The sequence below is a fragment of the Carlito syrichta genome, unplaced genomic scaffold (genome assembly GCF_000164805.1).
Source record: "Carlito syrichta isolate Samal-C Ts95f unplaced genomic scaffold, Tarsius_syrichta-2.0.1 Scaffold316427, whole genome shotgun sequence".
Classification (NCBI taxonomy): Eukaryota; Metazoa; Chordata; class Mammalia; order Primates; family Tarsiidae; genus Carlito; species Carlito syrichta.
In genome coordinates, this window is record NW_007260523.1 from 376,451 (window position 1) to 396,748 (window position 20,298).

The window sequence follows — 20,298 nt, forward strand, 5'->3', positions numbered from 1 at the left end:
TTTCCCCATTTTTAGAGAGCAGGATGTCCTTTCTTAAAACTCACCCAGGAATTACTTATTGAGTATTTTCTATTATAGGTATTACTATTCTCAAAGGAGAAATATCACTCAAAGAAAAGTAGACTTAGTAAGATGATTTAAAGTTTTATTGAGTAAGCTTTACAAGTGGGCATTTTGATTGACATATCCAGATATTCACTACATATCAGACAACTAAAGCTTAATTTTAAAACATAAAATAATCTTGCTGCTCATAAAAATCTTTATTTTAAAAACAGCCTTTGTTCCTTCCAACACTTTGGTGACACCCATTTACCCATTATTGGACACCTCCTTTCCAAAAAGAACCAAAGATACTGCTTTGTTCCTGTTACAAAGGTCCATCTTCACCACCACAATAATTAGGGGAAAGAACATCAGACTTAGCACCAGGAAATCTGTTCAAATCTAAATAGTCACACTTCCTAGTGACATGTACTAGAATCAATCAAAATGTTTCTAACCTTAGTTTCCTCAACAGCAAAATGAGGATACCAATGCTTACCCCACAGGATTGTTTCGAAAACTAAATGAGATGCAAATATAGTGTATAAATTATAAAGCATCATAAAAAAGTAAGGTTATATTATTATTCCTGTTCGAAGATGATTCATCCATTATTCAATCAATATTTCTTAAGCATTACCATGTGGCAGACACTTTACTAGGCAGTGAAGACACAAAATCAAAAAAAAGATACTCATTGTCCCTAAGAAGCTCTGGATGCTGTGGAGCCAGAAAGAGACCTGAGAATGGGTATGGGAAGTGAGGTTGTGGGCGGGGGAAATTCCTGAGGACTGACACCAAAAGGAATTGCTTGCCACAGATCCAGCTGCAAGAAAACAAATCCAAGTCATTCTTCTGTGGGGTGGTCCACACGCTCCACAGTCTTGGGTCCCTCAGCCAGTTTAAAAGCATCTCAGCCCTTTAAAGCAAGCTTTCTCTCTCTTTCTCTCTCTCTGTTGTTGTCTGGGTTTTTTTGTTTATTTATTTGTTTGTTTGTTTTTAGTCAGAGTCCACTCTGTCACCCAGGCTGGAGCGCAGTGACACAATCACATCTCACCACAGCCTCAACTTCCTGGGCTCAGGCAATCCTCCTATCTCAGCTTCCTGAGTAGCTGGGACTACAAGGAAGCATGATCACGCCTGGTTAACTTTTTCATTTTTTTTTGGAGATGAAAAATTGTTGTGTGGTCCAGGGTGGTCTCGAACTCCAAGACTAAAGCAATCCTTCAGCTTCGGCCTCCCAAAGTGTTAGGATTATAAGCGTAAACCACTGTGCCTGGCTCAGGCAGGCTCTCTCAACTTCAGCACCAATGATATTTTGGTCTGGATGATTGCTGTGAGGGCTGTCCTGTGCATTGTAGGGCCGGCAACATCCTTGGTCTCTACCCACTAAATGCCATAGCATTCCCCTCCCCAAGTTGTGAGACCAAAAACTTCTCCAGCCACTGCCAAAATCTTCCTTGAGGGGGAAAAACTGCCCCCAGTTGAGAACTGCTGCCTTAAGGGCATGGAAAATCAGTGCAGTTCTAGAAGTAATGGAATTTAATTAATTAATTAATTTTGAGTTGACATATCACTCTGTCACCCAGGCTGGAGTGCAATGGCATGCTTACAGCCACCACAACCTTGACTTGCTGGGCTCAACTGATCCTTCCACACCCAGCTAATTTTGTATTTACTGTAGAGATGAGGTCTCGCCAAGTTGCCCAGACTGGTCTTGAACCTGTGGGTTCAGGAAATCCTCTCACCTCTGCCTCCCAAAGTGCTGGGATTACAGGTGTGAGTCACAGCAACTGGCCTAGCAGATATGAAATTTATGTACATAATACCTAGACATATACTAGACACTCAATAAATATTAAACAAATAAATATGCCTCCTGCGGCCCCTTTGGCATATTCCTTTATGGCTGTCATCCAAAAAGCTGCTAATTAAGGTCTCAGGTGCCCAAGTAAGAGGTAACAACAGCATCACATCCACTTATACAGTGCTCTCTACAAGTTGCATCCCTTGGGTCAATAGCTCAGATTCTCTGACTTTCAGGATGCTTAGTTCTTTGTATTATTACTATTACTTTTTTGGTTGTTTTTAGTCAGGTTCTCACTCTGTCACCCAGGCTGGAGTGCAGTGGTATGATCATGGCTCAATGAAGCCTTAAACTCCTGGGTACAAGGGATTCTCCAGCCTCAGCCTCCTGAGTAGCTGGGACTACAGGCAAAAGCCACCATAGCTGGCTAATTGTGTATTATTTATTTATTTTTATGTAGAGACAAGTTCTCACACTGTTGCCCAGGTTGGTCTCAAACCCCTGGGATCAACAATCCTCCTGCTTTAGCCTTCCATAGTGCTGGAATTACAGTTGTGAGCTACTGTGCCTCATAGGATCCTCAGTCTTAAATGGAGATAGTAAACCCTGCTTTGCAAGGTCATTGGGAGAATTAAAAGACATAACTGTTGTAACACGTAGAGCATTAGAGATTGAGGCACTCACTCCTTTGGTGCAATTGTCAAGAGGACTCCTAGAAGAATATCCTTTCAGTTTCTGTCCATAAGCTTTACCTGCCAGTGCAGTCTGGGCATATACTGTTTTTGTTATAGAGACTGGCACATCAGATATCTAATTCATTTCTCACAAGCAATAGGATTAGTTAAGAGGCCCAGAAAGTTGTGACTCGCCAAGGATTCCGCAGCTAATAAGTGGCTCCCTGAACTCGAACGACTCAGTTCATCAGCACTCAGGGTTAGCCAGCCTGCTGGCCGCACCACCTCCATCACACTGAGGCTTGTTTGAACAGTGGATTTCTGGGAAATGCTTTCTGTATTCTGTGTTCTTCAGTTTTGTATAGACATAGATCACCAGATCTGGAAATTTCTCCTGGAAATACTGGGAAGGCTCTCCAATTTTCGATTTTATCCTGAAATAAAATACAAACAATTTGGCATGCTTACCCCCAAATTACCCTTACCCTCCTTCACAGCATCTAGCCCCAAAGATCTCTTGCTCTCTTGCTTTCTATAGCAGAATGGATAAGGACTTTACTAAGATTCATTTCCTGACCCTTTAACTAGTTGTGTAACTTTTGGCCACTTACTCTTTCGAAACTTCAGTTTGTTCATTCATAAAATGGAAATTATATAATGCCACAATCCCCTGTTGACAATTGTAAAATTTTCAACTGCAAAGTTTTTTTGTGAGTCTGCAATTAATATTTTTGCTATCGATCAGCAAAAGCTGATTTAACTAATGTGGGTTATTTTCAGACTTTTATAATAACTCGATGTTCACTTAACCCAGTCATTCAGTCTCCTGTGTTACTTCACACGAGGGAATCACTAACTTCTATCCTGCTTGTTTTACCTTTTTTTCCAGCAAAAGTTAAACAGGAAGATAAGAGCCTGCTGGACACATGTCTATCAATAATTGTAAGATAGTGATAGCCCTTTTCCAAACGGAGGGAAGGAATTACTTTTCTTCCATCAAAATAAATGTTCTTCTTTCCATAGCAGTTATGAGTTCATAACTCAATTTTTTAACTCTTCTTATTTAACATGTGATTTATAAGAGTAAAAACAATACTTTTCATTCTTTTTTTCATTAATGTGTTCTCCTATATTTCGGATAAACTTCAGCAGATCACCCACAGTGTCCTGGTAGACCTTGTCCTTTCTTCTTTTATAGAACTTATTCATTTCTTTCATAACATATTCATCAATCTAAAAAACAAAACACAGCAAATGCAAAAATGTAGTAGCAACACAAAACAAGTTCTGATGGAATATTCATACCAAAAGGCAAAATATAAATTTGAATATATGCTATCATTACCACTAATTAATAAAGCAAATCAATAGAAAGAAAAACAATGAAAGTAAACCCTGTATATCAAAATGCTAACAATAGTTGTATCTGAGTGCAAAATTATAAGTATCTTAAAATTTGTGCCTCTGTTTTCCAAGTAAATTGTTTCCATAAGAAATTAGATTATTAAAATATGGTAAAAAAAAATCTTTACTGCTCTAGAAAATCTACTCATTATATATACAGTATTCTTACCCTCATTATATATACAGTATGCTTATCCATTCCAAATTCATACTTGATTATATTTCCTCCTTAAAGAGGGTTGTTCAGACTGAAACCAGTTCTGGCAGCCATTGCCAAAGTATGAGTTGTTTTTTGTTTGTTTGTTTTTGTTTTCTTTATATTTCCAAGAGGAAGAATTAATATTGTTAAAATGGCTATACTGCCCAAAGCAATCTACAGATTCCTTAGCAAAATACCAATGTTATTTTTTGCAGAATTAGAAAAAACAATCCTAAAATTCATATAAAACCAAAAAAAGAGCCCAAATAGCCAAAGCAATTCTAAGCAAAAAGAACAAAGATGGAGGCATCATGTTGCCTGACTTCAAATTATATTTCAAAGCTACAGTAACTAAAACAGCATAGTACTGGTATAAAAATAGACACATAGGTCAATGGAGAACTCAGAAATAAAGCCACATGTCTACTGCCAACTAATCTTTGACAAAGTCAGCAAAAGCATACACTAAAGAAATGACACCCTTACATCATCAATCTAAAAAACAAAACATAACAAACACAAAAATGTAGTGGCAATATAAAATAAGCTATGCGTGCTGGGAAAATTGGATTGCCATGTGCAGAAGAATGAAACTGGGCTCCTATCTCTCACTATATATAAAAGTCAACTCAAGATGGATTAAAGACTTAAATGTAAGACCTCAAAGAATAAAAATTCTAGAAGAGAACCCAGGAAACACTCTTCTGGACCTTGGTCTAGGCAAAGAATACATGACAAAGACTTCAAAAGTACAAGAAACAAAACTAAAAAAAGATAAATTGTATTTAATTACACTAAAAATATTCGGCATGGTAAAATAATCAGCAGAGTAAATAGACAACCTGCAAATTATGCATCCGACAGAGGATTGATAACCAGAATTTACAAGGAATGCAAACAAGTCAATAATAATAATAACCTCATTGAAAAGTGCACAGGGGAAATGAATAAATATTTTTCAAAAGAAGACATACCTATAGGCAACAAGCATATGAAAAATGCTCGACATCACTAACCATCAGAGAAATGCAAATTAAAACCATAATGTGTTACCATCTTATACCAGTCAGAATAGTTATTATTTAAAAGTCAGAGAGTTACAGGTACAGGTAAGGATGTGGAAAAGGGAATGCATATGAATTGTTGGTGGGAATATAAATTAGTACAACCTCAATGGAAAACACTAAGGAGATAGCTCAAGGAACTAAAAGTAGAACTACCATTTGATCCAGTAATTCCACTACTGGGTATCTACCCAAAGGAAAATAAATTTTATATCAAAAAGACACCTGCACTTGTATGTTTATCACAGCACTATTCACAGTAGCAAAGATATTAGTAAAAAACCCAAGGGTCCATCAACAGATGATTGGATAAATAAAATGGCTGGAATACTATACAGCTATAAAAAATAAAATTATGTTTTTTGCTGTAACATGTTCAGAACTGGAGACCATTATCCTAAGTGAAACCCAGGAACAGAGAGACAAATAACACATGTTCTCACTTACAAGTGAGCGCTAAGCAATTTGGAGACTACAAAAAGTGGGGGGGGGGGGGTGAGGGATGATAAATTACTTCATAGGTACAATATACATCATTTAGGTAATGCCAGCCCTAAAAGCCCAGACTTTACCACTGTACAATACATCCATGTATCAACAAACAAACAAACAAAAAGGATCCTTGCTTCTCCTTGCTTCTAGGTATGCCAACTCCTTTCTTTCTTTTCTTTCCGCACTTCCTGGGCTTGGGCAATCCTTCCCACCTCAAGTCTCCTGAGTAGCTGGGACTATAGGCAAGCACCACCATGCCTGGCTAATTTTTAAAACAATTTTTGTAGATATGAGGTCTTGCTATGTTGTCCAGCCTAGACTTGATCTCCTGGGCTTAAGTAATCCTCCCACCTCAGCCTCCCAAAGTGCTGGGATTATAAGTGTGAGTCACCACAGCTGGCTCTTTCATATCATATGCCTTCCTCTTTCTCTGTGCTTGTTACCCTCATAGATGGCTCTCATATTTAGAAACAGTTTAGTCTAAGAGAACAAGATAAACAACTATGAAGCCAGTGGGTCACTTAGAAAGAGTAACTGATGAAAAGACCAACACAAGAGAGGAGGCTACTGAGACAGCCCCAGTGTACTATGGGCAGAACTCACATGAGAGACACCCAGCATGTATATGTGGCAGGGTGGAGCCAACTGAGAACAAATGCAGTTGTATCCGTTACAAAACTTGGGCTCTAGACCTGTGCTGACAAAATTATTTGTGTGAACTATGAAAATGGGCAAGTCACTAAAATCGGCATAAGAAGGGAAATGAAAAATAGGAATTGAAAGTCAAAACTTGAAGTCAATCAAAATTCAGTCTAAGTCAATGAAATTTAAGGAAAGAACCAATGAATTAGGAAACAAAGAAACAGGTTTTCTTTCCAGCTCTACCAGTCTCTGGCTGCCCAGACATGGGTAGTTTGGGAATGGTCTCTAAGCCTCAATTTCTTTGGTGATTAAATGAGTTGGTGGACATGCCACCATTACAGCTTCGTGTCGTGGAATAGCCCAAGCACATGGCCTCTGCAGCCATTATTCCCAGCATCAAATCCTGTTGCACCCCTTACTGGCTCTGTGTAGTTGGAAAAATTATTAGTCTGTGCCTCAGCCTGCCCATCTGCAAAATCTTGATTATTGTCTCAGGGTTATAATAAGAATTAAATGTGGTAAGTCACATAAATTCCTGAGAATTACAGCTGCCATATAATCAATCAAGCACCGCATAATCGTTAGCTACCACTGTCATCTACTCTGGTTTCAGATTTCTCTTTTCTTTTGAGTTGGAGTCTCACTCTGTTGCCCAGACTGGAGTGCAGTGGCCGCTGCCAGCCACCGCAGCATCGACCTGCTGGGCTCCGGCAATCCTTCCGCCTCAGCCTTCCAAGTAGCCGGAACTACAGACGCGTGCTACCATGCCCGGCTAGTTTTTTGATTTATTATAGAGATGAGGTCTCACCAAGTTGTCCAGGCGGGTCTCGAACCCGCGGGCTCAGGCAATCCACTCACCTCAGCCTCCCAAAGCACGGGATTACAGGCTGAGCCACCAAGCGCAGCTTGGTTTCAGATTTCTATTTCTGCAAGCTTAACCTTTATCTGAAGTTTTACAGATATTCATTCGGCGGAGCGTCATGGTGTGCCTATTCCATGCCAGGGATGCAGTAACTGACAAGACAATGGGCAATCTCTGCCCTCATGGCACTTACAGACCAGCGAGGAAAACGGACCTTAAGCCAGGAATGGGGTATAGTCTAGAGGCAAATGAGAGAAGGAAAGCAAAATGAGAATGAGAAACAAAGATGTATAGGAGAAGCAGAGCCCTAGGGCAGGCCTGGGAAGCTGTTGGTTTCAAGAACCTAAAGATGTGGTTCTCCCATAGTGCTTTGTGCATGTCCCTCGGGGACCATGCTGTATTCTGCTTTGAATGCTCAGGACCTCGCCCGGGCCTACCACATCATTGGTACTGTCATAGATATTTGGTAAAAATAATGAAAGTTCTGATACTACTGTCTAGATTGAAATGGAAGTTAACTTTGTAGAATTCCAGTATATTTGGTTCACATTAGGTAGAACTTTTCTTGAAGAGGGGGAATTTTACTTTTACATCTTTAATTTTACATCTTTACTTCATAGCCTGTTTCCCCAGGCAGAAGGTTTGTGTGTGGATCTTGAATGCTGGGATATTCACAGGCGGTGAAGGCAGTCAGACTCTCTTTGGACTGAAATGCCTTACGGTGGGTGAAGCTCTATTTAGTCAGCTGCTCTTGCCAAAATGGTAATAGGATTAGCAGGTGGCTCATAGACCAAGACAAAGCCATCCTAAGGAGGAGTCGGAATACGAGTCTATTAGGGAGACTTGAGTCTGTGGAGAAAAGGGAGGCCTGGCCTCTGAAAGAGGGAGCAGAGACCCAAAAGAGCCAAGGATGACTAGGAAGGGGAGGGAGGGAGAGAAAATCACCTCCTTCAGCACCTGGTTGGCCAACAGTATAAAAACTAAAGCAAAGCATTGCACAAATTCTCATTCCTGGAATAACCCTGGACCATAGAAATTGTTTGTACCTTAGAAGGCCACTTGTCAAAACTTTCGGAATGTTGCAGTAGTTTGAGGATATCACTGTTAGGTTTTGGCTTCTTGATGTCAGATTCATTTCCCACATTCCGCAGTGTCCTATAGCGACTGAGGATGACAGAATTATCATGGTCATTCCATCCTTCCCACTCTTTCCAGAAAAAGAAAACCATTAAATTTTGGTTTTTAATAAAATAGTAAAATTATGCTTTCAAATATTCTGCATGATGAGAGAGGCAGGCATCTTTTTTTTCTTCCCTCTTATTCTGCAGAAAAGAAAGCCAGAATCCAAAGAGGTTATGTCGTCTCTCTAAGAACACACAGCCAGAAAATGCCAACCTGAGAGGAAAGCCCAGGTGTGCTGATTCCCAGTCCCAAGTCTTGTCCACACCACCTCACCCTGTTCCGGAAGTCTGATAGCCACTCAAGTTCTACTTACCTCTCCCAAGTCCAGAAGAAGGGATGACCCAGCAAGTCACTCAAAAAACAGTCCCTCACATTGTTCTCCAGGTGGAAAAGATGGTGAATGAGGTCCTTAGTTTCCTCATCTGGAGAGAGTTGAACCACTTCTTCATTACTCTGAGCCTCCAATGTCTCAAAAGAGATAGCTCCCTTCTTTACCACATATAGGACCAGCCGTCCAAGGGCCTGCACAAAAGCCACAAGCAAGCCAAAGGTGCTCATGAATAATTTCTCTATTTGGGTAACCTTGGAGGTGTTAAGCAGGTTATTAGCAAACAGAAGACAGAAATCTCAAGGTGTCTACAGGCTTGCTAGGGAAAGAAGACACAGCTTTGTGCATGGAGAACTCTTCAAGACAGTATATGGTCCCACAATTTAGGTTTATGAAAAGCAAAAGATAATTCTAGGCCAGTGTTGCCAGGGCAGACTGCTGGGAGGGAGAGGGATTTGAGCTGGGCCTCAAATGTATGGATAGAATACAAATAAATTGGGGAAAGAAAGAATGTGTTAAACAAGGGGAGTACTGAGAGCCTGACTGGTAACCCAGACTTTGGGGCTGGGGCTATGTATAGCAGAAAAAAAAGGAGCCAGTCCAGTGACAGCCCCCGGAAACAGGTCACAGCAGGAAGGAAAGGCAGAGAAAGAGGTTATCTTAGGAACTTTCTGCATTAGCCACAAATCAGGGGGAAAGCTGAAATATGGAGCCACCAAACCAAGAGACCAGACACAAGGACAGAGAGCTCTTGCTCATGGGGTTGAAAGTTCAGTACCTTGGGGAGCTCTCTAGGAGAGAACTGTCCTGCCAGGGTCAATTAGCCAGCAGGCTTTGGTCTGCAGAGACCAGTCTCCATGTCCCCTCAGGAGCAACAGCTATTTCAGGGGTTTTTATTGTTGTTGTTGTTGTTGTTGTTGCCCAGGCTAGAGTGTAGTGGCATAATCACAGATCACTACAGCCTCAACTTCCTGAGCTCAGGTGATCCTTCCACCTTAGTCTCCCAAGTAGCTGGGACTACAAGTGTGAGCCACCATGGCCAGCTGCTTTCTTTGACTTTTTGCAGACACAGGGTCTCACTATGTTGCCCAGACTGATCTCAAACTCCTGGGCTCAAGCAATTCCCTCACCATGGCCTCCCAAGGTGCTGAGATTACAGGCGTGAGCTACAATGCCCAGCCTATTTCAGGGTCTTAACCCTTTTGGATAAGCTCAAGCTCTTTCAGGCTAGGGACTGACCCCATCCCTTCTGGGAGTTATCAAAGGGCCTTGGTATCTGACCTTCCTCAGAGCTTAGCTCACGAGTCTGAATGCAGTGGGAAAAAGAAATCTCACTTACTTTGTCCTTAGGCAGGAAAGTAACTCTTGGACGACTTTGGAGATATTTTGAAATTCCCTTCTGGAGGTATTTGGAGAAGAGGTGTGGCATGCTCAATGTATTTACTAATTTAGCTAGCAGAAGGAAAGAGAGTCAAAAAGATATAGAAAAAGGCCACAGCGACAGCCCACTCCACACTGACCCAGGCTGTTATGTCTTCTCTTCTTCATCTTGAAAGTTCTGCTGTGGGAAAGGCTCAAGGAAATGCCATGGTCATCAGGGGACTAAGGATAGTGAACAAGGTGGCAGAAAGCCTGGAATGTTCTTTCCTTCCTGATTAAAATGGGAACATTCTCCAGTTGGCCACAGGAAATAAGGTGGTGAGCAAATAAGGACTTGAAGGAAGAGAAAGTCGACCAGGTTATAGAAATTACCTCTAGATCATTCTTGATCTCCTGTGGGTCTCTAGTCCGCTGGGTGCTTTTGTCAAAATCTGCCAGGCGAACTGCATTCTTAGAATCTAAGGGAACATTTGCAGAGGCACATTTAAAATCTTCATTCTCTATGATGTGAGTCCACAGATTTAAATAAATATATAGCATGCTGTACAGCCCATCATCTCTGAAGAAGTTACTAATATGCCTTATATCTCTATTATTATCTACTTTTCAAGACACTGTCATGTGAAGTGTTTTGTTTGACCTATTAGACATCTGCCAAGAGCAGCCCTTACATTTTATTTTTTCTGGGCAAAGGGGTGGGAAGGGATGAGAGTAAATTTAACCAGTTCCCTATTTATATGATTCTTGAGAACGAACAGCACAGATCTGTAAAGGAGTTACAGTTACAACCTATGGCTAAAGTACAACTAACCAACAAGGCTCTAAATCCAAGACTGTCTTAGCACAGCATTCCACTAAGTAGAGCCAGCTAGTCACAGTCAACTATGGCATTGTAAAGGGTTATCATGGGTCCATGGTGTGCTTGTAATGAGTCACTGCTTCCTTCTCCACTCAGAATGTTTTTCTCTTTAATGGAGCTGCTGCGTCCTCAGAAAAGGAGATGATGAATAGATGCGGGAGGTCAGGAACAAGATAACAGGAGGGGAAGTAAGCGATGTGTCCTCTAAGAGGTGGTCCCCTGCTTCTGGCTTGAAGGAGTCTGAGAAGAAAGGCTAAGTAATCCCAAATAGGGCCGTGCCCAGTACAGTTATGTGCTTCTAGAATCTCTTTCATTCTGAACTTAGATATTAAAGTTGTGTGAAAACCCAGGGTATGATAAAGATGAATCCATTAAATTATTCCACAAGTGTTTATTGAGGGGTAAAACATCAGGTGAAGAAGCACACAGTCTAGGAGTTTAGAGTTTAGAGTCTCTGGGCATGGACACAGATATTAAATGATAAATTTCACGAATACCTGTAAAATCATTGCCACCTTGGAAATGCTAGCAAAAAAGTGCAGGATTCTTTGAAAGCAGCTACTTGGCTAGCAGTGGGAGCAGGGGACCTTCCTTAAGAAAGAGACACTTAGACTGAAAAGATGAGTAGAATTCAGATTGGCAGTGGAGTGAAGAGGAGAGGTTCCAGAGAGTTGCAGAGAGGGATTCCTGAGGCCTGAAGGAAATTCTGGAAAATTCCAATCTGATGGAAAGAAGGTTTGAGTGCTGAGAAAGTAGGAATTAAGCCAGAAAGTGACTTGCAAGAGTCTGAAGCAGTAGACAGGGTGCAGATCAAAAACCAGGAACTGGCTCCAGTTATTTGAACCAATGAATTCCCTTCATTGTTTAAGCCACTTTGAGTTGAGTTTTCTGCTATTGGAATTTGAGAGTGCCTAAATGGAACACTTTACTTCTCTCCAAACACTTTTTTCTTTTACAGATCCCATTTTTTTACTGTTACATTCAACAGACATTGTTAAAGTACTCTAAGAATCTTTAAACATTTAGGCTTAGTTTCTGTAATTAAATAATCTCACACTGGTAACAAGAAGTTTTAATAGGCACATAGGATAAAATCTGTCCTTCATGCTGGAGCCAGGGAGTCAGGAACCCCAGTCCTGTCTCTTTACTTTGCCCCTCCTCTTCAACCCAGCCCTCATTTCCACCACAGCAATATCGTCAAAATTAGTACATTTTTTATATTTATTTTTTTTAAAAGCAACTCACACTTAGGTAACTTTAAAAAGTTAATAATTTCTTGCAAATTAAAATCACAATGAGGGCTGGGCTCAGCCTGTAATCCCAGCACTTTGGGAGGCCAAGACAAATGGATTGCCTGAGCCCAGAGGTTCAAGACCAGTCCGGGCAACTTGGTGAGACCTTGTCTCTACAATAAATCAAAAATTATTAGCTGGGTGTAGTAGCGCGTGCCTGTAGTTCCAGCTACCTGGAAGGCTGAGGCGGAAGGATGACCGGAGCCCAGCAGGTCGAGGCTGCGGTGGCTGGGAGCGGCCACTGCACTCCAGTCTGCGCGATAGAGTGAGACCGCAACTCAAAAAAAAATTAAAATTAAAAATAAAAATAAAAATATAGCCGGGCTCGGTGGCTCAGCCTGTCATCCCGCGCCTTTGGGAGGCTGAGGTGAGTGGATTGCCTGTGCCCGCGGGTTCGAGACCCGCCTGGGCAGCGAGACCTCATCTCTACAATAAATCAAAAAACTCAGCCGGTCGTGGTAGCGCATGCCTGTAATTCCGGCTACTTGGAAGGCTGAGGCGGAAGGATCGCCGGAGCCCAGCAGGTCGAGGCTGCGGTGGCCGGAAGCGGCCACTGCACTCCAGTCTGGGTGACAGAGTGAGACTCCAACTCAAAAAAAATAAAAATAAAAATAAAAATAAATAAATAAATTAGCTGAGCATGGTAATGCATGCCTGTAGTTTCAGCTACTTGGAAGGCTGAGGCAGAAGGATGGCCAGAGTCCAGCAGGTGGACGCTGGAGTGGCCATGAGCGTGCTACTGCATCCCCACCTGGGCCACGGAGTGAGACTCCAATTCCAAAAAAAAAAGAAAAGAAAATCACAATGAGATACCACCTTACCCCAAACAAAATGGCCATTATTTAAAAAGTCAAAAAACAATAGATGTTGGTTTAGATGCAGTGAAAAAGGAACACGAACACACTATCAGTGGGAATGTAAATTAGAACAATCTCTATGGAAAACAGTATGGAAATTTCTCAAAGAACTAAAAGCAGATCTGCTATTCTGTCCTGCAATCCTACTGATGAGTACCTACCCAAAGGAAAAAAGTCACTATACAAAGAAGACATCTGCATGTGCATGTTTGTTACAGCACAATACACAATTGCAAAGATGTGAAATCAACCTAAGTGCCCATCAACCAATCAATAGATAAAGAAAATGTGGTATGTGTGTGTGTGCAACACACACACACATATATACATATATATATTATATATATATATATATATATATATATACACACACACATATATGTGTATATATACACACACGAAGACAAAATAATGTCTTTTGCAGAAACTTGGATGGATTTGGAGGGTAGTATCCTAAGTGAAATGACTCAATAATTAAAAACCAGATACCGTATGTTCTCACTTATAAGTAGAAACTAAACTAAGGGTCTGCAAAAGCATATCAAATGGTATAATGGATACTGGAGACTCAGAAGGGGGAGGGTAGGAAGCAGGAGAAGGGATGAAAAATTATCTGTTGGGTACAATGTGCACTAGTCGGGCAATGGGTACACTTAAAGCCTAGACTTCTTTACCACTATACAATTCATTCATGTAGTCAAAACCCACTTGTATCCCTAAAGCTACTGAAATAAAAAATAAATAAATACATAAATAAATCCTTTTGGTGAATTAAAAAATAAATAAGTAAAAAGTTAATAATTTCTTTGTTCAGTCTTACTTCCTATAATTCCAAGTTTTTTTTTGTTTTTTTTTTTGAGTTGGAGTCTCACTCTGTCGCCCAGACTGGAGTGCAGTGGCCGCTCCCAGCCACCGCAGCCTCGACCTGCTGGGCTCCGGCGATCCTTCCGCCTCAACCTTCCAAGGAGCTGGAATTACAGGCATGCACTACCACGCCCAGCTGATTTTTTGATTTATTGTAGAGATGAGGTCTCGCTGCCCAGGCGGGTCTCGAACCCACGGGCTCAGGCAATCCACTCACCTCAGCCTCCCAAAGGCGCGGGATTACAGGCTGAGCCACCGAGCCCGGCTTAATTCCAAGTTTTAACAACACTGATAGAAAGTTTTTTGAATCCTGCAACACTTAAAAAATTTTGTTTATTTTGAATTACATGTAATGATAATTTGGCTGTTAAATACGTTCTTTCTCTTCAGCTCTTTTTTTTTTGCATCCAGATTGCTGATGAGAGATGTCCTTATGCCAGTCTCATTCTGATTTCTATGTAGGTAATTTCTTTTTTCTTTAGTAGCTTTTGAGTTTTGGGATATTCATCACCTCAAACATTTATCTTTTCTTTGTGTTGGGAACATTACAATTCTTCTCTTCTAGCCATATCAAAATTTTCAGTAAATTAGTGTGACGTATAATTTTCCTACCGTACTATCAAACTCTAGAACTTATTGCTCCAACCTAACTATATTTTTGTACCCACAAACCAACTTCTCTTCATTCCTCTCTAAATTTTCAAAAATACTTTCCAGCCGTTTATACTTTTCTGTTTTTCCTAGAAGAATTTCTTAGGAAAAATTTTCTAGCTCCCTAATCTAATCTTCAATACATTCTTAAGGTTTGCTTTGTTTGTTTTGTTTAGAGAGTTTTAGGTTCACAGCGAAATCGAACAAAAGGAACAAGATTCCCATATGCCCCTCCCGCCCCCCACATGCACAGTTTCCCCCATGATCAGCATACCCCATCAGAGGGTACATTTATTTCAACTGATGAAGCTACACTGACACGTCATTGTCCGAGTCCATAGTTTATATTAGTGTTCCCTCTTGGTGTTGTTTGTTCTACAGGTTTTGACAAATGTGTAATGAAATGTAGCAACCAATGCAGTATCATTAAGAGCAGGTTCATTCATCTCTTCCCCCACCCAATCCCTGGCAACACGGATCCTTTTACTGTCTTCATAGTTTTGTCTTTTCCAGAATGGCATATTGTTGAAATTGTACAATAGATAGCTTTTCAGATTGGATCCTTTTACCTAATACTGTGCATTTAAGGTTCCGCCACAGCTTTTCATGGACGAAATAGTCGATTTCTTTTTAACCCTGAATAACGGTCTGTTGTATGGTAAGATGGGTAATACTTTTGGTGTTGCATTTAAAAACCCATCACCGGCCGAGCTTGGTGGCTCACCCTGTAATCCCAGCACTTTGGGAGGCCAAGGCGAATGGATTACCTGAGTCTGTGGGTTTGAGACCAGCCTGGGCAACTCGGAGAGACAAAAAATTTTTTTTAAAAATCAGCCGGGCATGGTAGCACGCGCCTGTAGCTCCGACTACTCGGTGGAAGGATCGCCAGAGCCCAGCAGGTCGACACGGGGGTGGCAGTGAGTGTGCCACTGCACTTCAGCCTGGGCAACAGATTGAGACTCCAATTAAAATATTTTTTAAAAGCCATCACCAAACCTAAAGTCATCTAAATTTATTCCTATGTTACCTTCCTGGGCATTTTACAGTTTTCAGCTTTTATGTTTATATCTGTGATCCATTTTGAGCTAATTTTTTTAAAAAAAGATGTAGGTCTATGTCTAGGTTCATTCTGTTTGCATGTGGATATCCAGTTGTTACAGAACATCGCTGAAAAAGCTATCTTTTACTCATTGTCTGCCTTTGCTTCTTTGCCAAAGATAAGTTGACTTAATTTGTGTGTGTCTATTTCTGGACTATCTATTCTGTTACGTTGATCTATTTGTCTATTCTTCTGCCAAATATTATACTTTCTTGATTTCTGAGTCTTCTGCCTCACCAATAAACTTTAGAATAAGTTTGTCAATATCCATGAAATAATTTTCTGGAACTTTAATTACGATTGCTTTGAATCTATAAGTCAAGTTGGAAAGAACTAACATCCTGAAAATATTGAGTCTTTCTATCCATAAACATGGAATATCTCACCGTTGCTTTAGCTCTTCTTTTATTTCTTTATCGGTCTTATTAGTTTTCTTCATATTGATCTTGTGCATATTTTGCTAGATTTAGACCTAAGTGTTTCATTTTAGGGGGTGTTAATATAAATGGCATTGTGTTTTAAATTTCAAATTCCACTTGGTCATTGCTGCTATATAGAAAAGCAATTAATCTGTTTATATTAACCTTGCATCCTGTAACTCTGCTATAATCACTTACTAGTTTCTTGAGTGGTTTTATTTTATTTCTTATTTTTTGAGTCAATGTCTCACTCTATTACCCAGCCTGGAGTGCAGTGGCATGATCAGAGCTTGCCGCAGCCTCAAACTCCTGGACTCAAGTGATCCTCCTGCATCAGCCACCCAATTTGCTGGGACTACAGGCACATGCCACCACATCTGGTTAACTTTTTAAAATTATTTTTTGTAGGGACAAGGTCTCACTACTTTGCCTAGGCTGGTCTCGAACTCCTGATCTCAAGCAATCCTCTCATGTCAGCTTTCCAGAGTGCTGGGATTACAGGTGTGAGTCACTCTGCCCAGCCACTTGAGTGGTTTTAACGCTTGCTTAATAAATAGCACTTAGGCCTCATAGTGACCTTATGAAGGTAGCATTATCCGTCTCAAATGAGGAAACTGAAGCTGGAAAACAGCTCTGCCTGTTTCCTTTAGTGTTGTTTTCATCTATTTTGTTTTGGGCTTGGACCAGTAGATTCTGATTTGTTCTGCTTTAGAGTTCGTGGCTTCACTGTGTCACATATTGTTCTGACTTCCTCGATTTTGGCCTCAATAGTGTCATTCAGTTTCACACTTACTACCATCCTGTTTGAAGGAACTCACTTATAGGATTATCTGGTTTGCAGACTACTTTAGGAATTCAAATTTCTGGAGCGGTTTCACCTAAGACATACCTTCATATTGTTATTTTGCTAACAGCAGTAAAAGGTTAGCCTAGTATTTTGTTGCCATCCACTGACCTCCGTGTGGAGTGAGGGAACCCAGTCATAACTGGCAGCAGGAGAGATTGCACTGTAATTATGAACTTGCTGTAATGATCCTCAAATTGAAGAATCCACATTTACTCTAGGACATTCCTCTCTGCAATGAAAAGCTTTTCCTTTTGTAACAAGACCCCACAACTTCTAAGGGACAACTGGGGATCGGGGACTCACCTATTAAGACGTTTTGTGGCCGCAGATCCTGGTGAGTGTAACCACACGACACATGCAGTTCTCGAACAGCCTTAAATATAGACGAGAGAACATTCCGGGCAAATTCATCTTCTTCATTTTCCACAACTTCCCCTTTGAGCTCATCCAAGCACGCTCGCAGAGTCTGCTCACAGAGGGTGACACACAGGTACAGGCAGCCCCTGTGGCTTTCACTCCCATAGAATGTCACCAAGTTACTGTTCTCTCGGCTGCTTTGCAGGCAGGAGACTTCCTGCCGGGCACGTTGGCTGTCTTCACGAAATGTCTTCACAGCCACCTCTTGGCCCTCATAGAATCCCAGGTAGACGCCGCCTTCAGAAGTGTCAGCGATTTTATACTTTTCAAGAAGAAAGGTCTTGAGTTTGCCGATCATAGGGCGGTATATTCTGCGGAGGTTTTTCAGGGGTTCGGCCCAGCGGGAGCTCTGAGGCACCCAGTCTTCCGCAGGAGGGTGAAAATGTTCCTTAGCACCACGAAGGCGAAGAAACTTTACAAGCCCAGTGTCATAATTCCGCCTGGCTACCATCACAAGATCCCCGCAGTCCATGCGGGCTTCTCTGTCGCACAGCAACTCAACGATTTCCTTCAGTTTGAGTTCGACAGCCAGCAGCAGCGCCGTTTTGCCCTCGCTGTCTGTGTCGTCGATGTCTATGTCCTTTTGTCCCAGCAGCATCCGCACCAAACCCAAGCGCTTCTTCTCCACCGCCAGGATCAGGGGCGTCTTCCCCCCTTCTCCCCTCACCTTGACATCAGCCCCATGGTCCAGCAGGAGGCGGGTGACACCCTCCACTCGGTCATCCTGGGCGCGCAGAAGCGCGCGAATCAAGGCGTTTCGGCCCTTATTGTCACGGGCATGGACATCCGCCCCCATCTCATCCAGGAGGACCTTCAAGGCCTCCAGACAGCCGTTTTCCGCGGCATCCATGAGCGCTGTGGCCCCTCCTCCCCCAAGCCGCCTTTGCGCCTCCGTGGTCTTCCGCCTCGAGTTCACCTCCGCTCCCCTCTGGCGAAGAAACCTTAAGGCGTCGACCCTATTGTAGGCAGCGGCTTCCATGAAAGCTGTGAAGCCATGAACGTCAGGGTCATCGACATCTGCCCCTGCAGACAGGAAGAGTTCGAGGAGCTTCACGTTTCCCTGGATGGCCGCGAGGATGAGGGCCGTGGCCCCGTTTCCCTTCCGGAGGTGAGGGTCGGCCCCATGCTGAAGCAGAAGCTCCACGATGTCCTCCCTGTTCATCTGCACGGCGTTGTGCAAAGGTGCCCAGCCCCCGTCTTCTTCCTGGAAGTTGACGTCAGCCCCGCTTTTCAGCAGTCGCTGGACCCGGTCGACGTCTTCTTCCTTAACAGCGTTGATCAGCAAACGACCGTCTTCCGCTGCAGCCCTCCGGCCGCTGGGGGACGCGGGTCCCTCCCGGGGGCTGGGGTGACCTTTGGTCTCCATGATGGCAAATGCCAGCGGCAACAACTTTTGGCCTTTCCCTTGAAACTAGGAAAACGTATCTCCTAGGCACTTAATCCAAGCAGCTTGGAGGGTAAACGGGGACGGCCTGACTCTAGGCCAGCAGTATGAGGAGAAAGAACGCTCTCGGTCTTCTGACATTCCACCCAGAGACAAAGAGAAGGATTTTATACTTTAACATGTTGTTATTTGATGGTAGAAGACATTGTACAATAGAAAACCTTTGACTCAGAGAAATTAATTTTACTAGCAACCTTTTAGAAACATCTACTCATTACAGAATTTTTAAATTATAGAATATTATGAATATATATACATTTGAAATAAGAAAATGATGGCTCTATAATCCCACTGCTCAGAAACAGCCACTTTTAATACTGTAGTATATTTCTTTATTTTTTTTTTTAATGTCTTTAAATATTTTTCTGAGGCTTTTTTTTTTAATTTCAAAGATGCGGGGTACAATTCAGGGTTAGGTATACAAACGTTCACCTTGTGGATGAGGTGTGCCCCTCTCTCCCCTGGCAGTTTCCCACTACTGCCAATCCCTTTCTTATAATATTATGATAATTGTTCAAGGTCCGCTTATGAGTGAGAACATGTGGTACTCAGTTGTTTCTGTGATAATATTAGAAACTCTAAGTCTATGGAAGTTCATAATTTTGTCCTTCTTTATGGCTGCATGTAGTCTATTTCTGTAGAGTTTTTATAGTCAGTGGGCTCATGCTATGTAAGTAATTTTGTATTCTGCTTCCTTTCATTTAATGTTGTCCTATAAACAATTTTATGTTATTACAAAGTCTTTTAAAACATTTTTAATGACTGTGTAATATAAAATCATGAAGTTGTTTTATTTCCCTATTACTGAGTGGTTTTCAAAAATGAGTTGTTAACAAGATTTTTTTTTTTTTTTTTTTTGAGTTGGAGTCTCACTCCTTCACCCAGGCTGGAGTGCAGTGGCACTCACGGCCACCCCAGCGTCGACCTACTGGGCTCCAGCGATCCTTCTGCCTCAGCCTTCCAAGTAACCGGAACTACAGACGTGCGCTAACACGCCCAGCTATTTTTTTATTTTATTGTAGAGACAAGGTCTCACCAAGTTGCCTGGGCTGGTCTCAAACCCTAGGCTCAGGCAATCCACTCACCTCAGTCTCCCAAAGTGCTGGGATTACAAGCTGAGCCACCGAGCCCAGCTAATAAGATTTTTTAAATTGAATCTTTAAAAATAATTCTAAATGATGTTGCAGCAAATTCAGCTTATTTTAACTTATTTTCTTATGATAGACCTTAAGAGAGATTTCTTATGATAGACTTCAAATAACTGAATGACTGGTCAGAGTATATGATTGTATTTAGGACTTTCAACCTATATTAGCAAATTTCTTTCAACATCACGTAAGCATATTTTTACCAGAAATAGGTGGTCTCTTAAAAAAAAAAAGAAGACCCGAAAAATATGTATATCAAGGATGTATAAATAAAAAGAAGAGCCCTCATTCAATAGGAAAACTGTATTTCATGGCCTGTGTT

At 41.7% G+C, this 20,298-nt stretch overlaps 1 protein-coding gene across 1 annotated transcript; it reads right to left on the reverse strand.

The window, feature by feature from the left end:
* Nucleotides 1-2,431: 2,431 nt before the first annotated feature.
* RNASEL (ribonuclease L) lies at nt 2,432-18,750 on the reverse strand. Its single transcript, XM_008074405.2, has 6 exons — nt 17,271-18,750; nt 10,452-10,537; nt 8,685-8,893; nt 8,236-8,353; nt 3,623-3,759; nt 2,432-2,960 (listed from the first exon to the last, which is right to left on the reverse strand). Exons 1-6 carry the CDS (start codon nt 18,748-18,750, stop codon nt 2,774-2,776), a joined length of 2,217 nt encoding a protein of 738 aa, XP_008072596.1. The 3' UTR covers nt 2,432-2,773.
* Between the last annotated feature and the right edge of the window lie 1,548 nt (nt 18,751-20,298).